This window comes from Equus quagga, chromosome 8, assembly GCF_021613505.1.
Source record: "Equus quagga isolate Etosha38 chromosome 8, UCLA_HA_Equagga_1.0, whole genome shotgun sequence".
NCBI classification, from domain to species: Eukaryota; Metazoa; Chordata; class Mammalia; order Perissodactyla; family Equidae; genus Equus; species Equus quagga.
Genome location: NC_060274.1, coordinates 39983859 through 40008681, shown reverse-complemented (window position 1 = coordinate 40008681; position 24823 = coordinate 39983859). Strand labels below are relative to the sequence as shown.

General features: G+C 40.4%; 1 protein-coding gene across 1 annotated transcript in view; it reads right to left on the bottom strand.

Moving 5' to 3' along the window:
- The window catches only part of HECW1 (HECT, C2 and WW domain containing E3 ubiquitin protein ligase 1), a 175575-nt gene that overhangs the window by 113553 nt on the left and 37199 nt on the right, over positions 1-24823 (bottom strand). Inside the window, exons 4-5 of the mRNA XM_046670619.1 lie at positions 3015-3157; positions 10-110 (exon numbers count right to left, since the gene is read on the bottom strand). Of these exons, the coding sequence (XP_046526575.1) occupies positions 10-110; positions 3015-3157 (244 nt within the window). The remainder of the gene's footprint in view (positions 1-9; positions 111-3014; positions 3158-24823) is intronic.

Sequence of the window (24823 nt, the reverse complement as noted above, 5' to 3'; positions counted from 1 at the left end):
TGAAAATACCTGGGTGGATGGAGGAAGTGATCTCGAAGCGGAACTGCAGCTGTCCACTCACATGATCTGTTGGAAGCCTGCGGCCAAGCGTGTAGCTGACCACTCTGTCCCTAGAAGGAAACAAGCACCATCACAGATCTGTCCACACCTCTCCTCCGAGAGACCACACCGTGTGCTTTCTGCTCTGGTGGGCCAGGCAGGCCAGCCCAGGGAGGCCCTGCTGTTGGGAGGTGATGATCTGCTCAGTCACATTTGAGATGGTCCTAAGGTACAGATGGGGAAGGACATCTGCTCGACAGCACAGGGAAACTTCCAGAAAATCCTTACGGAATATTCAAACTATATATATGGGCAAACTATAGCCCATGGGCCAAATTGGGTCTACCACTTGTTTTTCCATGAATGGCCATGAGCTTTTTACATTTTTGAATGATTGGGAAAAAAAGCAAAAGAAGAGTAATAGGTTGTGACACATGAAAATTATATGAAATGCAAATCTATTTCTACAAATACAAAAGACTTATTGGAACTCAGCCATACTTAGCAGTTTACTTATTGTCTGGGGCTGCTTTCATGCTACAATGGCAGAGTTGAGTAGCTGGGTTGGAGCCATATGACCAACAGAGCCTAAAATATTTATTACCTGGGCCTTTACAGAAAGTTTGCCAGCCTGTGTCATAAAGGGGGGGACAAAAAAGAAAACAAACAAAAAACCCCCCAAAAACCCACTCAAAAACCCAAAACATATGGATATTCTTTGCTTGCTTTTCCTGTGCAGGGTGACATTTTCCAATTACGGACAGTGCTGGCAGCAGATGCATGCCTTGCAGTATATGTGTACTGTCTAACAAAGGATGCTGCCATCGTTACTGGAGACCCTGTGGAGTGCTTCAGAAGGGACCTGCTGCAGGATGGAGTGAAGCAAGATGTGTGCTGGGTTCACTGGCCTGTGACTTCAATGACACCAACTCCAGGGTCCCAAGTAGAGACTCTGAAACTCCACCCTGGAACTCTGACACCATCCCCTCTGCCTACTCAAGGGCAATTTTTTAATTACTAAGAAGAAAATTATTGGAGGAAATCAAACTGAAACTTTGGTTTATATTGCCATCTACAATGTAGATTGTCCCCTACCTTGACCTACACAGGAAAAGTAACTCCCTTGGGATATTCAGGAATTGACAAATCTAGTGTACCCAATAATAACAAATCTTATTCCAAAATCAGTTGTTACTCAGATGATTCTGTATTCATTCCATTTATTCATTTGTGACATTCAAATAAAAAGATAAATGACTGGCTGGTAGTGTTTTAAAGTTTCTTTCTAGAAAATAGCAGAATTATGAAACAAACAACATATATCCCAGTGACCCACTGACTTAGTATTTTCCTTTTGTAAGCCATGGTTTAGTGTTTGGAGTTCCTAGAAAGTTCATTACATTAAGCATTATATGCAGGAAAAATAGAGCCACAAAATTTTGTTTATGTAGAAAGGCCCTGGTCAATATTATGAAGGAGGTCCTACTAGGACCATAAGACACAGATCCTGAACCCCAAACCTAGTTGAACTCAGGGGAAGCCTAAAGACAATCATACAGTGAGACCAAAATTAAATTTGTTATGCTTTATATTTGCTTTTCAGGCTTCTCTTTCCACCCACTTTATGAACAAATATTTTTTGAGCCTGTGTCATGTCAAAAGTGATACAGTTGATACAAAGCACGCCCGCCATGCGCAGCCCCTGCCTTTAAATAGCTTCCATCCAGCTGGGGCATCAGGCAGGGCCACTCCGTAAATGGTTCAAGGCAGCCTGTGATGTTTCCAAGGTGAAGCTCAGGTGGTCAGGGTTAGGGGACTTCAGGGCAGCCAGAAGGCCAGCTGAGGGCTGGGATGGTAGAGGTGAAGCAGTTGAGGGTGCCTTCCGAGTTGCCTTTATTTTAAAAGTCATACAGTATGCTGTTGAAGAAATGAACAGTTTAGAATCGCTAGGCCCTAGGGGCCAGGGACTGCTTTAGGTTCTTGACGGACATTTTTGTTTGTTTGCTTAATCCTCACAGGGCAGAACGCAAAGTGCAAACACTGTTTTGACATATCGCTGTAGTTTCATAAATGTCAACTCCCTTTGGCTTGAGAGTTAACGTGTATCTATGTGCACACAGCTGCACACGTGCTAGAAGGTTCTAATTAAATGTCCTTCTGAGAACCATTAGTGATTCCAAGGCCCTTACAAAAACCAAAAGAGCTTTAAATTCAGACTTTTAGAAATTCTGCATAATTTTTCTCATTCCTTTGATGTCATTCTAAGAGTTACATTGTGTTGAAGCATAAGTTTATGGCCAGAGGGCTATACCTAGTGTTTTCAAATACAGCTGCTGTTACCTAAGGAAATATATATTATACATAAGGATTTTATCTGCTCAGAGTTCACTTTAATGAGAACCATGAATGGACATGAATGTAAAAGATACGAAACACAGAAACATATTCTCATATGCCACTGAATTATGTGAACAACATAATTGCTATTGTTCCATGAGAATTCATGGTTTTAATATTTCATGTTATCTAGCGTTTTCTATAAATCCTAGAATTTTCTAAGGCATCCTATTCTAGCACCCCAGCATTTCATCTTGTTATGGAAATGTCACAAATGATTAAATCCTACACACAAGACAGGCATATGAATGAAATAATATTTTTCATAGTAAAACAAATTTTAATTTCTACGTGTACAGAAAAAGGCTGCATTAAGGGCTTCTTTCAATATTATGTCTTAGGAATTTTTACTTTCTTGCATAAGTAACCAGTGATACACAAACAAGGGGAAAGGGAAGCATTTGTTGAATTGAAGGTTGTGGGTCAAGCAACAGAATGAATGGGAGAAGTCAAGGAAATTCAACACCACCATCCTAGTTTGCATCTCTAGGACGCTCTATTGTTGTAGCTCACAGGCCTCCCCGGGGCATGGCCTGCTGGCTGAAGCCACTGATACTGAGTCTCGGTCCCAGGTTTACCCTATGGCATGTCTTTCCAGGAGTCTCTGCACCGGCATCGACAGCTTTCCCAAGAAGCGCTTGATGATGGGGCGGCTCTTGGCAAACTTGTCCTTCACCTCAATTTCCAGCACGTCAGTGGGCAAGGACACAAAGCTGAATTGCTGCAATGAAAAAATATGTCATATCAATTAAGTGAGAGGGGCGAGAGCTGGTCAATTCCCAGTCCATCTGCTTTCGATGATGTCATTGGAAAACACCCCAGCAGCAATATCTATACCAAGGTTTAGAAAGGCTGTGAGCCCTGTTTATTCAGTAAGTGAATAATGGCAACAAAGAGGTGCTTGAAAATAAGGGTATTCTCGGAGAGTCAAATAATAAAATCAATTCACCTTAAGGAGAAAGAATGCTACCCAGGCCCCACCACACTTGACTGACGGTATGAACATAAGTAAAGAAAGAACAAGCACAAACTCACCTATGATTAAGGAAACGCACTTTAAATCAACAATGCAATACCTTTCTTTATGATTATAATGGCAGAGATTTAAAAAAGTTTTATAATACCCCACACTCTTGAGAGTGAGAAGAGACAAGAACTCCCCCAGGGTACTGATGGAAATGTAAATTGATTCGACCTTCGGGAAGGGAATTGGCAATATTTGTTGCCATTTAAGCTGAAAATTCCCTTCAACTCAGAATTCTACTCTTGGAATTTTCCCTCTGGATCAACTTGCACAAGTGTGCAAAATATATATTTTATAAGGATGTTCACTGAAGCATGAGCAACAATAGCAAAAGGCTGGAAAGACCAAAAACGTCTATCAGTAGGAAACCAGTTAAACGAAAGATGGGAAATCTTGGAAACAGAGAACTCTGCTGTCATTAGAAAGAAACAGGTAAATAAATATGCACTGACATGAAAAGACACCTGACAAACTAAGTGAAAACAAAGCGAGGCACAGAAGAACATGAAGAGCGAGATGCCATTTGTACTTTGAACCACCTGCGGGGGTAGACCCCACACAGAACCCCGGGAAGTGGGTTGGTAGGGGAGGGGAGAAAGCAGATCTTTTCATCCGATTCTAAAGTGTTCATTTTAAAAATAGCATACTGTATGACTTTTAAAACAAAAGCGACAGTTAAAGGACGACTGTGACCATCAGAAGTTGGCTTGGTCAATGATCAAAGGGTAGAAGAGGAGAGGGAGGTAAATGTTGGCATTGCCCAGCTTAGACCATCTGGGAGGAGGGAGTCTTAAGTAACATCGACTGTTACAGTACCTTTAATCAAGCATGGTGAAACAGCTGAATATATAAGTATTTTCTTTTATGCTGATTAATTCCTAAGAGCAATCTTTTAACTTTAGCTGATTTCTAATTACAGAGATTAAAGACATTGGGCGTGCTAGTGTTAACAGCCCCTCTGTACCAGTCAGGATGGGCTAGGGCAAGCTGCAGTAACAACCAAATTTCAAGTCTCAGTGACTTACGACGGTAGGGTTTTGTTCCTTGCTCACACTGTCATTGTGGGCTGGCAGAGGGCTCTGGTCAGTAGTCACTCAGGGAGCCAGGCTGATGGAGCAGACACCCTCTCAAACACTGCCAGCCACAGTGACAGAGGGAAAGAGAACTCTGGAGGGTCTTCCTTCTGCAAAGAAGTGTTTACTTCCAATTCTGACTCTTCATCAGAACTAGACATGCCCCAGCCGACCACAGGGAACAGGAAGTTCCACCCTGCAGTGAGTCTGAGAGACAGACAATAGAAGATTTTGGCAAAAGCCTAATGACTTCCACACCCTCCACATGGTGCTTTTAATTTCCGTTACACATTAGTTTTAGTTAACTTGTGGTCAATTCCTAAGAACCAATCATTCCTGATATGCACAAAACTGAATTTATGGACGTGCTAAGCTTGAGGATCAAACCCAGGAATAGGTACTCCTCTAAGAAGGCCTGTCGGAGTGAGGATCTAGCCCCCTTAACTGTCTCAGGTCCTCAAAACATCTGTATCTTCGGTCCAGTAATTGCATTCTGAAGTGTGTTATCATGGATCTCCTAACCTAAATGCTCAACAACAGGCCACGTACATTGGAGTCTATGTATATGAGAGAATAGTTCATAATTTTCTAAATTGCAATAATTTATATTTGATTTATAAATATATATATACAATTACAATATAATTATAACACTTTAAATGATAAGATAGGAAATGCTTGTTTTATACTGCTAAGAAATAAGAGCGGGAAACATGTAATTCATGATCACAAAAATGTGAAATATATGAATAGTAAAAAGACTGGAAAGAATTGCCACAAATTTTAATAGCAGCTTTTACCAAGGAGCACTGTTTTCCATCATTCTTTTTTCTGCAGTTTCTGCACAGTCTGTAATAAGCCCATATTATTTTCATAATGACAAACTCAACCACCTTTATTAAAACAAGAGTATTTCTGGCTATAGCAGCCCGCACGGGACACTAGGGTCAGCTTATCAAAACGTATTTGCAACTCGGTGGCGGTTCTTGAGTCCTTTCCTCCCTCACAAGGGCTTCCCTCTCAGCCTCTCTTCACGTGGCCACCTGTTCATCCCAGCCTCCACCTCTCCCACCAGGACCTTTTATTTCCACGCCGTGGTTACTACGGTTCATGTAAACCCCCAGCTGGGTCAGGTTCTTTTGGGAAGTGGTGAGCAGCTCTGAAAATGTGAAAGTCTGTCTATTCAGGAGCAAGTGAGCCCCATGAGACGAAGGCCGGGTGGGGGAGGAATTTTGCCTGGCTGCCTCTGCTGACCTTGCTCTTACTTCCAGCCCCTAAAGAGCCTTTGGAGTGAAGTGGACCTGGCCTTTATTCTCTCATTCACCGCCTCTCTGAACCTCAGCATCTTCAACTCTAGAATGGGAAAAGAAGGCCCATGCCATGTTAGATTAAACTGCGTTCTTCCCTCTCCATTCCTGTTCTCTCCAGCCCCTCCCTGCCCCATCCTCTACTCTTTCCTTCTCCTGTGGACTAATTGTTGGACATCCTTCACATGTACTTCCTCATTTCAGCTGGCCCTTAATGCCTAATAATTCTCTACAGCTGTGTGTAGGAACGCATACGGCCTGGTTCAAATGCCTAATATATGGACAAAAGCTACAATTTTCCTACTATGAATGCCCACTCTGTCTTTCTGTCCAGAGAAATGGTCTGGTTATTGGTCAAGGAGAAATCTGTGAACTCTATCTGCAAAAGATTTTTTAAAAAAAGATGCATTATTGCTCCAAGCCCTCTGTGTTTTGGGAGTTTTATCTCCTTGCATCCTAGTTCACCTGTGGCAAATGAAAGGGCCGGTCCTGGACATCCTTAGTGGTCTGAAGTCGGGCCATTTCCCACTTCCTCCTCCTGTTCTTTTTGCTCATGAGCATCTAAGAGCAACTGTAACACGTACTTGGACCAACCAACAAATAAATGGCTCCTCATCTCTGCATAAGCCATGAAACCAGCCTAAAGGAAAGGAACTCTTGGTGTCTTGAGGGTCAGAGAGTAAAGCTCCAGAGGTCACTCTTCATTAGAGCATCGGATTCTGAATTCTCTCTCTTGGCTGCACTTTAGGCATCAGCTGTCAGACCTCTTACAATCGGGCAGCAACGGCAGATAGAAAGCTGTACAAGGCCCACTGCTGGGGCATGGGTTGGAATGACACAGTGTTCCTATAGTGCAAGCCTCCTTTTAGTTAAAAGTCAACTTTCTTTTGTTGAAGCACAGGTTGTTGGGACTCCTGCTTTTGCTTTGGGCTGTTGGTACCCAGCCCTGGCTCCCATTAGAATCATCTGGGGAGCTTTTGCAAAAATACCCATTATTGGATCCTATCCTTGACTAATTAAATTAGATTCCCTTGGGGGTGGACCCCGGCACTGGTAATGTTTCAAGCTTCCCAGATTACTCTACTGAACAACAAGAGTGGAGAACCACAGTTCTCTCAGTATGAATCCATTTTTTTCTTTTACTTTTTTGAGGAAGATTAGCCCTGAGCTAACATCTGCTGCCAATCCTCCTCTTTTTGCTGAGGAAGACTGGCCCTGAGCTAACATCTGTGCCCATCTTCCTCTGCTTTATATGTGGGACACCTGCCACAGCATGGCTTGCCAAGCGGTGCCATGTCTGCATCCGGGATCCAAACCGGCGAACCCTGGGCTGCCGAAGCAGAACGCGTGAACTTAACCGCTGCGCCACCGGGCCGGCCCCCTCAGTACGAACCCATTTTAACATCGAATAATCTCATTATTAGGAAAATGTTCCTTAGATCAAATCTAAATCTTCCTCTGTGGCCTGAATATTTGGTCCAATGATTTGTAACATATTCTTCAAACCCTAGTTTAATAGTTCATTTTTTTGTCTTGGCATTCTTATTAATAGTAGTGGATGAGAGTGGGCCTCTACTCACTAGATGCCAGTAATCCCCTCCTAGTTGTGACAACCAAAAATGTCTCCAGACATTGTCCAATGTCCCCTGGGGGACAAAATCGCCCTTGTTGAGAACCACTGACATAGGTCTACCATCTTCAATTTTTCAGAGAGATGTCAGGACTGATGCTGCAATATATGGGGGTATTTATTTATTTTGATTTGCATTGTTACTCAATAGGCCACTTATAGAAATAGGATGCTTTATTTATTATATTTCATCTTGCTTCAGAAAAGATATTAGGTGGATCTTCTATTAAAAAACTGCCATAAATTGAACTTACTGAAATAAAACAGAGTAGCCAACCAAAGAAAATATTTAATTGGCAATTATGTAAACTGATAGCAGTTCCATAATGGGCAATCGAGGCAGAGAGTAAGAGGGTGTTGGTAATAAAGGAGCCAGTGGCTCAGAAGAAGAGGAACATTATATATTCACTCAGAAACACTTGCTGAGCACTGACTCTGAGCTGGGTTTGGGTGACACAGCCACCACCCTGGGTGCTGGAATGCTGGAGCCATAGATCTCTAACCTTTACAGCTCACAGTCTTATGCTTCAGGTAGATAATGACAAAACAGAAAAGGTCCCCAAAGGCTTAGCCTGATGGACAGGTTGAGAGAGGAGGGGTGACAATGGTGGTAGGAAGGAGCCTGATGGACAGGCAGAGGCAACTTCCCAGAGGATGCAATGCCTTAACTGAGTCTTAATGGATAAGTAAGCATCGGTCAGATGAAGAAAGCATGGGAAAAACATTCCAGGGAGAGAAGGTGCCATGGGCAAGGGGCTGAAGTTCACAGAGTATGCAGTCCCTTTGGGAACTGTGGCTGCCTCATTACATCTGGGGTCACAGTGGTGGTCATGTTTTGAGATGAAACTGAATACATAAATAAGATCCAGAAATGAACAGCCTCCTGGCCAGAGCTTAGACTTATCCTAAAGGCATCTGGGAGCAATTGAAGGATCTGAATCACGCAAATGACATACTTAGATTTGCATTTTAGCGTAGTCACTGTTAGTGCTGAGGAGGTGGCCCAAAGATGGCTCTTGCCAGAAGGCAGGCAGATCAGGCTAGACAAGTGAGAAATGAGGAGGAAGCCTGGCAGGCAAGGAGGAAAGTGTGGCAGATCTGTGGAGCAGCTAAATGTTGGTGAGAGCCATGGCATGTGGGAGAGGAAGAGGTCACAAATTCCAAAGATTGGATTTCCAAGACTGAGGGCATGTGGGAGGAATAAAGACAGGGGCTGAGAGACTGAAAATCCCAAAGTAATCAAGGAACAGAGTGACAGAAATAGAGGGTTGGGTATGGAAGGAGAATATATTGAAAAGCGAGAGCTACTGAGAGCTTGTAATATTTTAACAAGATCAGGGTGTAAGCACTGGAATGGATGGCTGATGAGGAATGGAAGTGACGGTCAATGAGATTGAGGAGGTCAAGGAAATTAGGATGTCTTATAGGTCATTTACGTGGACCCTGATCATCCACGATATTGGTAGGTCTTGGGAAGAAATGGAAGAAGGTGCCACAGGTAGAAAGGTCTTTACTGCTCATGCTGAGTAAATAAGGGACCCATTTTTGCCTCAAGGTGGCCAAGACTATAAGGAGGTCAATGTGAAGGTGACGCTATAACCAGAAACGAAGAAATAGTTGTGGGAAATTTCAGAGACATTTTCAACGTGATTTGGAAAGTATTTTTACTTAGGTGTTTAGGGAAGGGTATGAGAAAAGATGACCCCTATCTGAGACAGCAGAAGTACAGGGATTCATTTACGCCCACTCATAAACTTAGGGAAGTCTGGAAAGGTCGAGAATTAAAAAATGGTAGGGATGGTTGACTTGGTTTGGGTCATGTTGCGTTTGTAGAGGTAGGAGGATATGCTGGGGTAAGGCAGGAAGACCAACTAGAAGCCAAAATCAGATGTCTGGTGACGTGGGGTTGAGTGGTCCTAACTGTTATGTGAAATAGGTCCCGATAGGCAGTTAGAGCAAGCATCTTGTTTCGCCACTCCTCTCTTGCAGCAAGACCTAAGAGGAAAATAAAACACAAGCTCCTCACAAGAGGCTGCCTGGTCCCATTCAGCCAACACCATTATTCGTTACTAATGGAAGTTAAATGGACTAGGCTTGGCGCTTCCTGTGCCAAAGTTCTCCAAGGAGGAGGAAAGCAGGAAAGAAGTAAATGGAGCATGCAAATTGCAGCTACTCTTCCTTCGAACCTTGCATAGTCCACGACTTTCAATTCAGGTGGCACTATTCATCGTGCTTAAAAAGGGCACTCAAAAATCGTGCTGGCAAAAGTCAAGGATAACAATAGACAGAAAAACAACTCCACTAGTAGAGCAAAAATTGAATCGAAGGCAATTTTTTTCCTCTAACTAGCAACATTACAGGGTTTTATGTTAAGAAGTGGTGCCCTTGGAGTCTGGCTGTCGGAGAAGACCTGCGCCCCGCTAAGCAGTGTGTAGCTTGACTCTCCTAGGAAGGAAGTGCCAGAGACGACCCTGCTGAGATGTGAGCCTTGAAACTGCAGGAATCTAACCGCTTTGCATCGTAAAGTCTGCTCTTACAAATTGTGCTATGTGGAAGGCTTATGTTTCTTCTTATGCATAAGAGCAAATGAACTTGACTGAACCTCCCCTGTCTACACATCAAGCGCTGAGAATCCTCAGCCACAAAATAGAATATTAGAGATTTTATTTACAGGCACTGCTATGGGAAAGTGAGGCCAAGATTTATTTGTGGCTAGGCAGAGTGGGCAGCTAGGCTGTATGTGTGCATATATAAAGATGTAATGTGTATATAATTATATGTTATACATAAAGTATATACAATACAAAAGTATATATTATACATATATGCATTCCACTTATATCTGTGTCTATATGATTTCCTTATCCATATCTCTATCTATCTCTCTAATCTTTTGCTTCTGGAGATGACTCACTTAAACACCTATCAGGAAGGAATGGGATTAAATTACTAGATTGAAAAACAAGAAGACCAAAATTTGCTCTGTGGTCATAAGTAACTTAACCAACCTTTCTGTGCCTCCTTTATAGTACTCTGAACAGAGAAGAAAGAAAAGAACTGTTTTTCCAGCTTCACCATCTGCACGTGCTTTGTTGGTAAATTGTCATCAATTATTGCTCTGCTCCACTCAGTCTCCCTTCAGGAGCCCACATCAAACCACTCATTGAGTCTACACTCTCTTACTCACCCTGGAGGCCATTCTCTCCTCCTCACTTTCACTGCCACTGGTCCGGGTCCTCGTCATCCCTTGCCCATGTAGTAACCTCCCAGTTGTTGTCCCTGTCTTCAGCTCTTCTCTTATGTAGCCGGTAAAACACAGATCTGATCATTTCATTCTTGCATAATAGCTTCCCCTGATCTCTTCTCACTTACAGGAAGAAATCTCAATCTCCTTCTGCCCTATATGGTTCCTGCCAACCTTTCCAGCTTCGTTTATTATACTCCTTCCTGGAAGAACTCATTTTCCTTCACACATTTTCACAGACTTACTCTTTTCCTAGAAGTTGTTCTTTCCCAACTTCCTTGCCATGCCAAACTCCCACTCATCCTCTAAAAACCCACTCAATTAAAAATTTCTTCCGTGAAGCCTTTTCTGACTTTGGGAACCACCAACAGAGACAGTTGTTCCTTCTTCTGCCTCAATATCTCCTCTATACTTCTTACCACATTACTTGTTTTCTTGTGGTTAGTAAGGATGCACATGTAGTATCTATTTTTCCTAAACTCCCTGTACACAAAAATGTGTAACTTGAATACAGAAATGTGTATTGAGCACATCGATAAATGAAGAAATGAATGACTGGCTACTTCCTGAGGTAATTCCACTCCATATCAGATATTAATGCTGCAGAAGTGGAATACATTCCAATATACTCTTCTATGAACGCTAGATTGAACCTTCAGTGCCCAAGCCATGCTAGTTACTGTTCTGGGAGAAAGATCTAACGATTATATTACAGTGATGGAATTTTCCGGAATGAAAGCAGAGTCAAACTCTTCATTTGGGTGTGGGATGTGGCCACTCACACAGGCTGGCACTAAGGAAGAATAAATGTGGTAGGGAAAATTCTGAGATGCCCCTCAAGATATTCCCCTCCCCCCCCCCCCATCCCATACAATCCCCTCCTGGAGTATGGGCAGGACCTGTGAATATGATGGATGGCACATCCATGATTAGGTTACCAATCGATGGACTTTAATCAAAAGAGAGATTACATGGGTGGACTTGACCTGATCAGGTGAGCCCTTTCAAAAAGATTAGCCCCTCGGTGGCCAAGTGATTAAGTTTGTGCACTCTGCTTTGGTGGCCCAGGGTTCACAGGTTCGGATCCTGGGTGTGGACCTACACACTGCTTGTCAAGCCATGCTGTGGTGGTGTGCCATATACAAAAAATGGAGGAAGAGTGGCACAGATGTTAGCTTAGGGACAATCTTCTTCAAGCAAAAAGAGGAAGATTGGCAACAGATGTTAGGTCAGGGTCAATCTTCCTTACAAAAAAAAAAGACTGGGCCCTTTCTGAAGTCAAAGAGATAGAAAGTGTGAGAGGGACTCATCATGAGGGAGATTCTCCATCACTGGCTTTGATGATGGGGAGAGCCACGTAACAAGAAACAGAGAACAGCTTCCAGGAACTGAGAGCGGTCTCCAGCCAACAACCAGCAAGGATCTGAATTCTGCCAATAACCTGAACAATCCTGTAAATGATCTGGATGAGAACACAGCTCAGCCAACACCTCAACTTCAGCCTCTGAGACTCTGATCGCAGAACCCCTGTAGGCTGTGCCCAGACTCCTGACCTACAGGGCTGTGAGATAATAAACACCTGCAGTTTGAAGTGGCTAAGTCTGTGGTAATTTGTTAGTAACAACAGAAACCTAACACAAGAATCTAAATAAGGGTAAGTAACAGCAGGATGCGGACACCTTCTGAACAACGATGCAGAGTGACTTACTGGCAGCGTTTGAATCAGTGTACCGTAGCATCTCTCAAACTGGTTTCCACGCGATGTTGAGAGTTCCAAGAAAAAAGAGCTCTGACGAGGAGCACTGGGTCAAAGGAGGATTTCTTTACTGTCAGGTGACACAAAGGATTTAATTACAAAAATGTGCATCGTGAATCTGCAAGATGGAATGCAGGGTGGCACCTCCCCTGGCAAGTGTGGACGTGCGTGCGTGTGTGTGTGTGTGTGATGTCACACGGTAGACTGCTGTACGTAGATCACAGTTTGGGGAATTGGTATTTTCTCTCTGTTTATAGTTAAAAGTGCTGAGGGAAGAATAACTGTCAACCCAGAGTTTTATATCTACTAACCTCTCATTCAAGAAAGAAGTAAAATAAAGACATTTTCAACTATACAAAGACTTGCAGCGTTTATCATTGAGAAACTTGGAGGGCCTTTTTTCAGACATAGTTTATAAATTATAATGATAAGCCAAGGCATCAGATTAATAAGAAGACATACAGTACAGGTATAAAAAATCATGGTAGATATACATATGTGTGTGTGTATATATACATATATACAGAGAGAGAGACAGCCGCCTCCACATTTTGTGTATATTTTTATGAATAACTTTATGAAAATACATAAAAAACATATAATGGATACTTTCTAGAAAAAAAGGTTTTAAAATTGATTCAAGAGGAAACAGAAACCGGAATAAATCAATAACCATTAAAGAACTGAATTGATAATCAAACATCTTGCCACCAAAGCACTTTATGAGTAAATTTTGCCAAAACTCCTTGAATCTCTATGTATATAAACTGTTCAAGAAAATTAAAAATAAAAAGAGACAGCTACCCAAATCACTTTCTGAGGATAAGACATCTTTGACACAAACTTTATAAGGATATTATAAGAAAAAAAATTCAAAGCATCTTATTTATTAACATAGTTGCAAAAATCGTAAATAAAATTAGCTGCAAATCAAAAGCAGCATTTGTATGAAAAATACCAAAGTATGTTTTCTAGGCTGAGTGTTACCTAAGGGACCCTCCTTTGAGATCAGGAGGCCCTTCCTCCTTGGTCATTCTTGTTCTTCTAGAAAGTGTGCAAGATGTCAGACATGTGTTTTATGTACTAACTTTACTTCATCTTACTTTTCACCAAAAGATTTCTCTGGTTTCATTTTTTCTCACCTATATTTAAATATATTTGGTCTTGCTGTATTGTATGCATTTTGTGTATTTTCAGGAACAAGAAGGGATGTGACCATCTGAAAGCGTAATCAGGATGCTGTGTGGCCGCAGATTTGGCACGTGTGTGCTCATAGGAAAAGTCAGGTCACTAAGGGCCCCATGTCTCAAGAGACAGGCCAAGAAAGGGGACCAGACCTCTCCTCCTCCCTCCACAATCAGGTGGCCTGTTAAGTAAGAAAATCTCTGCCTCCCCTTTTCCAGTCCTAGCCTCCAACAATAGGGCCATTACTCCTGCAGAGAAAAGGTGAGTGGGATCCCCAGATTCCTACCGGGACTCCATTTCTCTCAGTGCTGGAGTAGGGGGAAGGGACAAAAGAACAGGGTATGTCTTCTTTCTGCTCTAGGACCCTCAAACCACACTCCTGCTCTGTAGTGGATGAGAGGAAAAGAGATTTACACTGACCATGAAATTAGACTTGATTGGATTATTTCTAAGTAAATGTGACCAGAAAGTTATAGGATGTACCCAAGATATTATTAAGAGATAGTTGAGCATAGCTGAATACAGTGATTGGAAGAAATTAAAAGTGATTATGGTATCACTCCACTGACTGGAGGAAGCTCAATTAAGCAGATTATCTATCTATCTATTTATCTATCTATCTATCTATCTATCTATCCACTTGTGTGTGTATGCATGCTGGGGGAGTTTGGCAGTATATAAAACACCCATTTTTCAAATATTATCTTGGCTTCATTAGCTAGGTTTGAAAGCTACTCTTCCATGCTCCTACTCTTGCCTCCTACTCTTCCATGTTATCTGTGGGCTGCATAATATCCCCTCTCAGTTACCCTGTAAATCACTGGACTTGTGCTATATTACTGCATCTGTATGTCTCTCATAAATACACTAAGTTACACCCATACCCATCAATGCCTCCCTTAAATGTAATGTTCTCTTAGACAAAGATGGCTACAGTTAATGGCCTAAATGTTTGCCATAAGATTTTTCAAGATATGTAATATCTTCCCTTTAAAATAAATAAAATCTCAGAAAATGTGGGATTAGCTAATTAATCATGATATTGCTGTAACAATTATTCTGTGATATATGAAATCAATAGCCTAAACGTAGCAATTCAGTTGTTACAAAACTGCAAATTAAAATCATTGATAATATGACAAGAAAGAAAATCTATAGATTTTCTCTGATATTTTTAACCTTAAAAATACCATTGTTTATATTTGTTTTTGTTCATATTTCTTTATTCACTTTTTTCCCCAGGCTAATTACCCAAAGCACTGAAAAAAGTTGAGAAAGTTGAAGCTACAGCCTGACATGACTTAAAATTTGTCACTGGGGCATAGCCATTACTTCCTGCAAGACAAGCCAGATGGAGAGACAGCTGGGGACCTGCTACTGGGTCCCCCCAAAAGAATGGACTCACAGTCAGAGATGGGCCTTGCTGAAGTGGAATTACTGCTGCGTAAGGAAAGAGTGTCCACAGGATTTGGCCATTTCGATGATTTAAGTGTCCATTGGCTATTTCCTTTTCATTCTTTAGATGTGGCCAGCTTGTGTAGATATGCCAAGGACAACTGCACACCACCTCTGATATTCCTTGGGTCATCTCCCCCCTGCCTGTTCCACTGTTCCTGATCCTTGTCTTTCCTGGTTCCCAGATCCTCCTCTTTGGCTCATCTGTACTTCATTTCTGTTCTTCTCAAGCCTTCAGGTTTGGAAATCCACTTAGATCGGTTCTCCCTGACTCCAGCTGCACTTTTGATTTTTGGTTATTAGCCCCACAGGATGTCACTTCTGGTGTTGGTCTTTAGCTTAGCCAATTTCAATCAATGAAAGAGGCACTACTCAGTTCCAGCTCTGATGTGCAGTGTTTGCCAGTTTTCTTGGTGTTAATACTCTCACCACAGCTGACCTCACAAAATGTGCACTTGGGAAGAGATGTGCCCTGTAGCTCCTGAGAGCCCACATGAGCCGGCTCCAGCACACCCCTGACCCCACGGATGGATGTACTAAGCCAACCCCACCCCCAGCTCACTCCATTCCTCCATGAGAAATTAGGAGGCATTGGGGTTAACTGCTGCTCTCAAAACTTTCACTTATATCTTATTTCCTCAGAGGTTGCAAAATGATGCTAAGAGACAAGCACAAGGAACACTTTAGTCAGTGGACGTCACTGTGTGCCTCTGAGTCCTAGGTTCAGTGGATGAGCCTCAGGCATCACCTGGGAACCAGAGGCAATTCCACTGGAGTAGCACCCCTCAGGCTTTTAAGTTGGTGTTCCATCCATGAGTTCCCTTCATAAAAGGGTGCAGCACCTGGTTCAGCCAATAAAAGGACTGGTTTGGTGCTTAGATGATGGTTGTCTATATCAAGGGACTTCAAAAATCTTTTTCTTAAACTATTGTCCTGGGTCAGGGCTGTTGGTTAGGGCTTCTCACACACTCACCACCAATGCCAGCTTTGCTTTTGGAGAATGCTTTTCTTCCATAAATGTGATTTTTGTGTTTATGATACTCCTTACCTTGTCCAGGTCAAAAGCACAACTTAATTTCTGATTAAATTACCTCTCAATTTCTAATCAATCAGGACTAAAGTGAAGAATCTATTCTAAACCAATCAGAGTTTGGTTAAAACTCATACTGGCTGATTATAGTAATCATTTAGCAATTGTGCTTACCTTCTGGAGCTCGAGAGTCTTGGCCAGGCACCTTTATTCCCTGCCCAATAAATCTCATTCTTATCTACTCATGATGTTGTTGGGGTGATTAAATGTGATGACTCTGATAAACAACCTATTATTACTTGGCATACAGACAAATACTCTGTTCAGTCCAAGTCTGACCCTTCTGAGTTTATGCCCATAGTTGACTCTTCAAGGTGTCAGGGCAGTGGGTTGTGGTTTGGTTAACTGTAGGGTAATATTTTGGTGATTAGTGTCTAATATTGACTCACCACCAGCCCCAGCACTAGAAGCTGCCCTGAGCTCCCGGTACTGTTTGAAGATCCTCTCACATGCCAGAGCCCTATTTTAAATGCGCTGTAGCTGGGGGATCTTGAAGGGACCCCGCAGACAAAAGTGAGTCATAATGGCTAATTATATCTACATCTACACTTCTCCATATTCGCTGCCACTGTTCTGGTCTTCATCATCTCCCACCTAACTTCTGCAATTGCCTCCTAACTGTCATCCCTTCTCCACCACCCCCCTGCTCCCCTGACATCAGCAAAGTGTGAAAGTCTTATTCAGATATTGTTGATCCTCTTCATTTTAGCCATTCTGGGGGATGTGCAGTGGTATCACACAATATTTTTAATTTTCAGTCCAGGATGACCACTTAAGTTGAGTACCTTTTCATATGTTCATTGGCATCTGGACATCCTCATTTGTGAGGTGCTTATTCAAGTCTTTGGTTTGTTTTTCTATTAGTTTCTGTCCGTTTCTTTTGGATTTGTAGGGATAGTATGTGCATTCTAGATACTAATTCTTTGCTACCTAGATATAGCTCAATATCTTTTCCCACTCAGTGGTTTGTTCTTAGAGTTTTGACGAACAGACATTCTTAATGTTATCCAATTAATCGATCTTTTATTTTATGGTAATGCTTTCTGCATTCTATTTAAGAATTTTTTTGGCTTCCATAGGTCATGAAGGTATTCTCATATGTTTTATTATGAATTAGAAGTTTTACTGTTATACTTTCATATCTAGATTTCCTATCGATTTGTAATGAATTTTGTGTATGTTGAGCCTGCATTTAAGATTCATTTATTTTCTATATGGATAGCAAATTGATCCAACATCAAGTTTTGAAAAGCCATCCTTTCCTTACTTCATTGCAATATCACCATTATCATAAAACAGTGATGATATTTGTTTGCGTCTACTTTTGGATTATAATCTATTCAATTAGCTATTTTTCTATTATGTGCCAATGCTATACCATCTTAATTCCTATAGCTTTATATTTGTCATGACACCTGGTAGTATATGTCCTTCTGCTTTTTTTCTTCTTCAAGGTTCTCTTTCTTATTGGTCTTCTGCATTTCTTTTTAGAATTAGCTTCTCAAGTAACATTAAAAATACCTCTTAGAATTTTGATTGGTATTTCATTGAATCCACAGATCAATTTGGGGAAGAAATGACACCTCAACAATATTGAATTTTCTAAGAACTGAACATATAATATCTCTTCTTTTATTTAGACTGTTTTTAATTTCTCTTAAAAATGTTTCAGTGCTCAGCATAGAGATCTTACACATTTTTGTTATATTTATTCCTAGGTATTTGATATTTTTTAACGGTATTATAAATGGTATCTTTAAAAATTTTATTTTGGGGAGTGACATCAGGATCATGGGGCACTGAGCAGTTCCCTTAGGCTCTCCCCACTAAGATACAATGAAAGGGACATTCATTAACCAACAGAAGACATCCACACAACACAATTCACATCTGAGAGATCCATGCAGCCATATGTGTGATGGTGGGGGCACCGGATCCCTGGGGAAGCAGTGGAAGGATGTAAGCAGATCTCCTGCCCCTCCCAAGAAGCAGCAATCTAGGGCATGGGACCTCACTCAGTGGCTGGCGTGTGACTCTGAGAGGAGACAGGGGAAAAGACAGCCCTCCATGGGAATGCTTTCACTATCTGAGTTGCTTCCCAGCCTGTGGAAACACTTCACACCAAAGTGGCTAAGTCATTGCAGGGGTGCCCCCACCAAGCTGAACAGCTCAGGTGGGCCACCAGTGAGTGCAGAGTGGGAGCATGGGTGGGAAAGAAAGTACCCCTCCCCCGATCTCACCTGGTGCACCAGCTTGACCGGTCAGCAAGGGCAGGGGATCCCTGCTAGAACACCTGTGCCAGCATCTGTGAAGCAGTGGCTGCCAGATGCAGAGAGACATATTGGCACTGCTTCCAACAGATGGGTGCAACTGCCAGGCGATGCGGCATGCTCAGAAAACACAGCTTCTTCCTCCCCCGCCCCCTCCCAGTGGTGGCAGGTGGAATCTGCAACCAGACACTACCACTATGTGCTGGCAAAGATCTGCCTGATCAAATAGCATGAAGAAATACATTAATACTCCAGAGCAGATGGAAAATGACAAGTATCCAGAAACCAATCCTGAAGTCACTGAAATTTACAATCTAAATGACAGAGAATTCAAAATAGTTATCATAAAGAAACTCAGTGAGTTACAAGAAAACTCAGACAGTTCAATGAACTCAGGATTAAAATTAATGAGCACAGGGAATTCTTCACAAAAGAGATTGAATCTCTAAAAAAAAAAAAACCCAAACATAAATGTTGGGGATGAAGAACACAATGAATGAGATAAAAAAAAATCTTGTATCCTTAAAAACAGAGCTGACATTAGGGAAGACAGAATTAGTAATTCAGAGGACGGAAATATAGAAATGCTTCAGGTGGAGGAGGAGAGAGAACTAAGACTAAAAAGAAATGAAAAAATTCTTGGAGAAATATCCAACTCAATTAGGAAATGCAACTTAAGGATTATAGGTATTCCAGAGGGAGAAGAGAGGGAGAAAAGAGCAGAAGGTTTGTTCAAAGAAATAACAGCTGAAAACTTTCTAACCTGGGGAAGGAGCTGGAATTACATGTAAATGAAGCTAATAGAACACCTAATTACATCAATATAAAAAGACATTCTCCAAGGCATATATTGGTAAAACTGGCAAATGCCAACGACAAAGAAAAAATATTAAGGGCAGCAAGGAAGAAGAAAATAACTTATAAAGGAACCTCTATCAGTCTTTCAGCAGGTTTCTCAGCAGAAACCTTACAGGCTAGGAGAGAGTGGAATGATCCATTTGAAATACTGAGACAAAAACTCTCATATATCAATAATCACTCTAAATGTAAATAGATTGAATTTTCCAATCAAAAGATACAGAGAAGCTGGATGGATTAAAAAACAAGACCCAACAATATGCTGCCTCCAGGAAACACATCTCAGATCTAAAGAAAAATACAGGCTCAGAGTGAAGGAATGGATGATGATACTCCAAGCAAATGGCAAACAAATGAAAGGAGGTGTTGCCATATATATTAGACAAAGTAGAATTCAAGATAAAAAAGGCAATGAGAGACAAAAAGGGGCAGTATATAATGATAAAAGGGACATTCCACCAAGAGGACATAACATTTATAAATATATATGCACCTAACACAGGAGCACCAAAGTAAATAAAGCAACTATTAACAGACCTAAAAGGAGAAATCAACAGCAACACAATGACAGTAGTGGACTCAACACCCCACTTACATCAATGGATAGACCATCCAGACAGAAAATCAACAAGGAAATAGTGGAATTAAATGAAAAACTAGACCAGATGGACTTAATAGATACATATAGAACATTCGATCTGAAAACAGCAGAATACACATTCTTCTCAATTGTACATGGAACATTCTCAAAGATGGACCACATGTTGAGAAACAAAGCAAGCCTCAATAAGTTTAAGATGATTTAAATCATTTCAAGTGTCTTTCCTGACAATAATACTATGAAACTAGAAATAAAGTACAAGAAAAAAGCTAGGAAATTGACAAGTATGTGGAGACTAAATAGCACGCAACTGAACAACCAATGGATCAATCAAGAAATTAAAGGAGAAATCAAAAATTATTTGGAGACAAATGAAAATGAAAATACACCATACCAATTCAAAAGTGGTCCTAAGAGGGAAATTCATAGCAACACAGGCCCACCTTAACAAACAAGAAAAATCTCAGATAAGTAATCTTAAATGACACCTAACAGAACCAGAAAGAGAAGAACAAACAAAGCACAAAGTCAGCAGAAAGAGGGAAACAATAAAAATTAGAGCAGAAATAAATGAAATGGTAACTGAAAAAACAACAACAACAACAAAAAAAAACAGTAGAAAGGATCAATGAAACTAAGAGCTGGTTCTTTAAGAAAATAAACAAAATCAACAAACCCTTAATCAGACTCACTAAGAAAACAGAGAGAAGGCTCAAATTGATAAAATTAGAAATGAAAGATGAGAAGCTACAACAGATACAACAGAAATACAAAGGATTAGAAGAGAATACTATGAAAAACTAAATGCCCACAAATTGGACAATCTAGAAGAAATGGATAAATTATTAGACTCCCAAACTGAATCAAGAAGAAATAGAGAATCTCTATTCAGATTCTCTATTCAGATTCTCTAATTCAACCTCCCAAAACTGAATCAAGAAGAAATAGAGAATCTGAATAGACCAATCAAAAGTAAAGAAATTGAAACAGTAATCAAAAACCTCCCCCAAAACAAAAGTCCAGGACCAGACGGCTTCTCTAGAGGATTCTACCAAACATTCAAAGAAGATTTAACACCTATCCATCTCAAACTATTCCAAAAAGTTGAAGAGAGAATACTTCCTAACTCATTCTATGAGGCCAATATCACCCTGATGCCAAAGCCAGACAAGGACAACACAAAGAAGGAAAATTACAGGCCAATATTGCTGATGAACATAGATGCAAAAATCCTCAACAAAATATTGGCAAATTGAATACAGCAATACTTTAAACGATCATACACCATGATCAAGTGGGATTCACACCAGGGAGGCAGGGATGGTTCAACACCTGCAAATCAATCAAAGCGATACACTGCATTAATAAAATGAGGAATAAAAATCACATGATCATCTCAAGAGATACAGAAAAAGCATTGACAAGATCCAACATCCATTTATGATAAAAACTCTCAATAAAATGTGTACAGAAGGAAAGCACCTCAACAAAATAAAGGTCACATATGACAACCCCACAGCCAACATCATTCTCAACGGTCAAAGACTGAAAGCCATCCCTCTGAGATCAGGAACAAGACAAGGGTGCCCACTTTCACCACTCTTATTCAACATAGTACTGGAGGTTTTGACCTGAGCAAAAGATATCCAAATTGGCAAGGAAGAAATGAAACTCTTGCTGTTTGCAGATGACACAATTATATATAAGGAAAACCCTAAATAATCCATCAGAAAACTATTAGAAATAATCAACAACTACAGCAAAGTTGCAGGGTACAAAATCAACTTACAAAAGTCAGTTAGATTCTATACTTTAAAAAATGAACTAACAGAAAGAGAACTCAAGAATACAATCCCATTTACAATCCCAACAAAAATAAAATATCTAGGAGTAAATTTAACCAAGGAGGTGAAAGACCTATACAATGAAAACTATAAGACATTATTGAAAGAAATTGATGATGACATAAAGAAATGAAAAGATATTCCATGCACATGGATTGGAAGGACAAACATAGTTAAAATGTCCATACTACCTGAGGCAATCTACAGATTCAATGCAATCCCAATCAGCACCCTAAAGACATTCTTCATGGAAATAGAACAAAGAATCCTAAAAATCATATGGAGCAACAAAAGACCCCAAATAGATAAAGTGATCCAGAGAAAAAGAACAAAGCTGGAGGCATCACAATTCCTGACTTCAAAAAATACTATAAACCTATAGTAATGAAAACAGCATGGTACTGATACAAAAATAGACACACTGATAAATGGAACAGAATTAAAAGCCCAGAAATAAAAGCACACATCTATGGACAGCTAATCTTTGACAAAGGAGCCAAGAACATACAATGGAGAAAGGAAAGCCTCTTCAATAACTAATGAATACTGGACAGCTACATGCAAAAGAATGAAAGTAGACCATCATGCTTTGCCATACAGAAAAATTAACTCAAAATGGATTAAAGGCTTGAAGGTAAGACATGAAATCATAAAGCTCCCGGAAGAGAATATGGGAAGTACACTCTTTGACATCGGTCTTAGAAGCATCTTTTCAAATACCGTCTCTATTCAGTCAAGGGAAACAAAATAAAAAATAAACAAATGGGACTACATCAGACTAAAGAGCTTCTGCAAGGCAAAGGAAACCAGGAAAAAAATGAAAAGACAACCCACCAACTGGGAGAAAATATTTGCAAATCATATACGTGACCAGTGGTTAATCTCCAAAATATATAAAAAACTCATACAACTCAACAACAAAAAAACAAACAACCTGATCAAAAAATGGGTAGAGGATATGAACAGACATTTTTCCAAAGAAGATATACAGATGGCCAACAGGCACCTGAAAAGATGTTCAACATCACCAATCATCAGGGAAATGCACATCAAAGCTACAATGAGATATCACCTTACACCTGTTAAAATGGCTGTAATTACCAAGACAAAAAAATAGCAAATGTTGGAGAGGATGTGGAGAAAAGGGAACCCTCATACACTGCTGGTGGGAATGCAAACTGGTGTAGTCACTATGGGAAACAGTATGGAGATTTCTCAAGACACTAAAAATAGAAATACTATATGACCCAGCTATCCCACTACTGGATATTTATCCAATGAACATGAAATCAACAATTCAAAGAGACTTATGCATCTCTATCGTCATTGCAGCATTATTCACAATAGCCTAGATGTGGAAGCAACCCAGTGTCCATCAACTGATGAATGGATAAAGAACATGTGATACACACACACACACACACACACACACAATGGAATACTACTCAGCCATTAAAAAAAGACAAAAATCATCCCAGTCGCAACAACATGGATGGACCCTGAAGGTATTCTGCTAAGCAAAATAAGCCAGACAGAGAAAGACAACACAGCACGATTTCACTCATATGTGGAAGATAAACGAACACATGGACAAAGAGAACAGATTAGTGGTTACCAGAGGGGAAGGGGGCTGAGGGGTGGGCATAATGGGTAAAAGGGCACATACATATGGTGACTGACAAATAATAATGTACACCTGAAATTTCACAATGTTATAAACTATTATGATCTCAATAAAATAATAAAAAATGTATTTTCTATTTGCCTATAGAGATACAATTTATGTTTATCTATTGAGCTTTTATTTATTTAGTGCCCTTGCTAAAATGACATATTAATTTGAACAGTTTGTTGATTCTTTTACACTGTTTACTTAGACAACAGTGTTATTTGAGACTAAGCAGTCTTCCTTTCCAATTCTAGTATGTTTTTGCCTTATTGCACTGGCTGGGCTCTCTAGTGCAATCTTAAGTAGAAGTGGCTAAAGGGTGCATCCTTGTCTTGTTCTCTATTTCAAGGGAACATATTTCAATATTCTACTGAGTATGATATTTGCTGTAGATTTTATTCTCATCATTTAAATCCTCTATCAGATTGAAGAAGTTCTCTTCTCAGTTTTCTAAGAGTTGTTAAAAATGAGAAATAAATATTCAATTTTATTAACTACTTTTTCTGGACTACTGAGATAGACATGATTTTTCTCTCTTATCTTGTCAATGTGGTGGCTTAGACTGATTTTTTAGGTTTAATGTATTTTAATAGGACACTTACAAGGAACAGCACAGAAAACAGACAACCACTGTTGTTTGCTTTAAAAAATCCAAATCCTGGCAATGTTCAGAAAAATGTAAAAGGATTGTTTATAAGTTCTCCATATTGGGGGGTCTTTGGCCTGAATGAAGCTATACTCCCTGTAACAGTGGTGCACAGCAGCTAAAACTCCAGTAAAAATCCTACCATCTTTTTGGCTGGAAGAACCAGACAAAGGAGCCTGGGGCAACAAGCAATACCAGAAATTGAAAGAGGAACTCTGGAAAGAAGAAAGGTAAAGAAGGAGAGCCCCAAATTCTGTACATAGACTCAGCCCGTTTCTGGCCAATCCCAGAATCCTGTATCCAGAGGGCAAATGAAATTAGCTTGCATTTAAGGCTTAAAGAACTGAGCTAGATCTGAACTACTGCCTACCACATGCATGATAATATGACCCTAACCAAGTTAATTCCCCACTATAACAAAAACAGCAATACTCTTTGAAGCAATATAACAAAATGCAGAGGCTCTTAAACACGGCATTCATAATGTTCAGGGTATTATCCAGAATTACTCAACATATGAAGAATCAGAAAATGTGATCCACATTACAATTACCTAAAATCAACAGTTCACTTTAGGGTTAATTCTTGCTGTTGTATATTCCATTAGCTTGGACAAATGTATAATGACATGAATCCATCATTATACTATCATCCAGAGAATTTTCACTGCCCTAAAAATCCTGTGTGATCTGCCTACTCATCTCTCCCCTCCAAACACCTCTGGAAACCACTGAT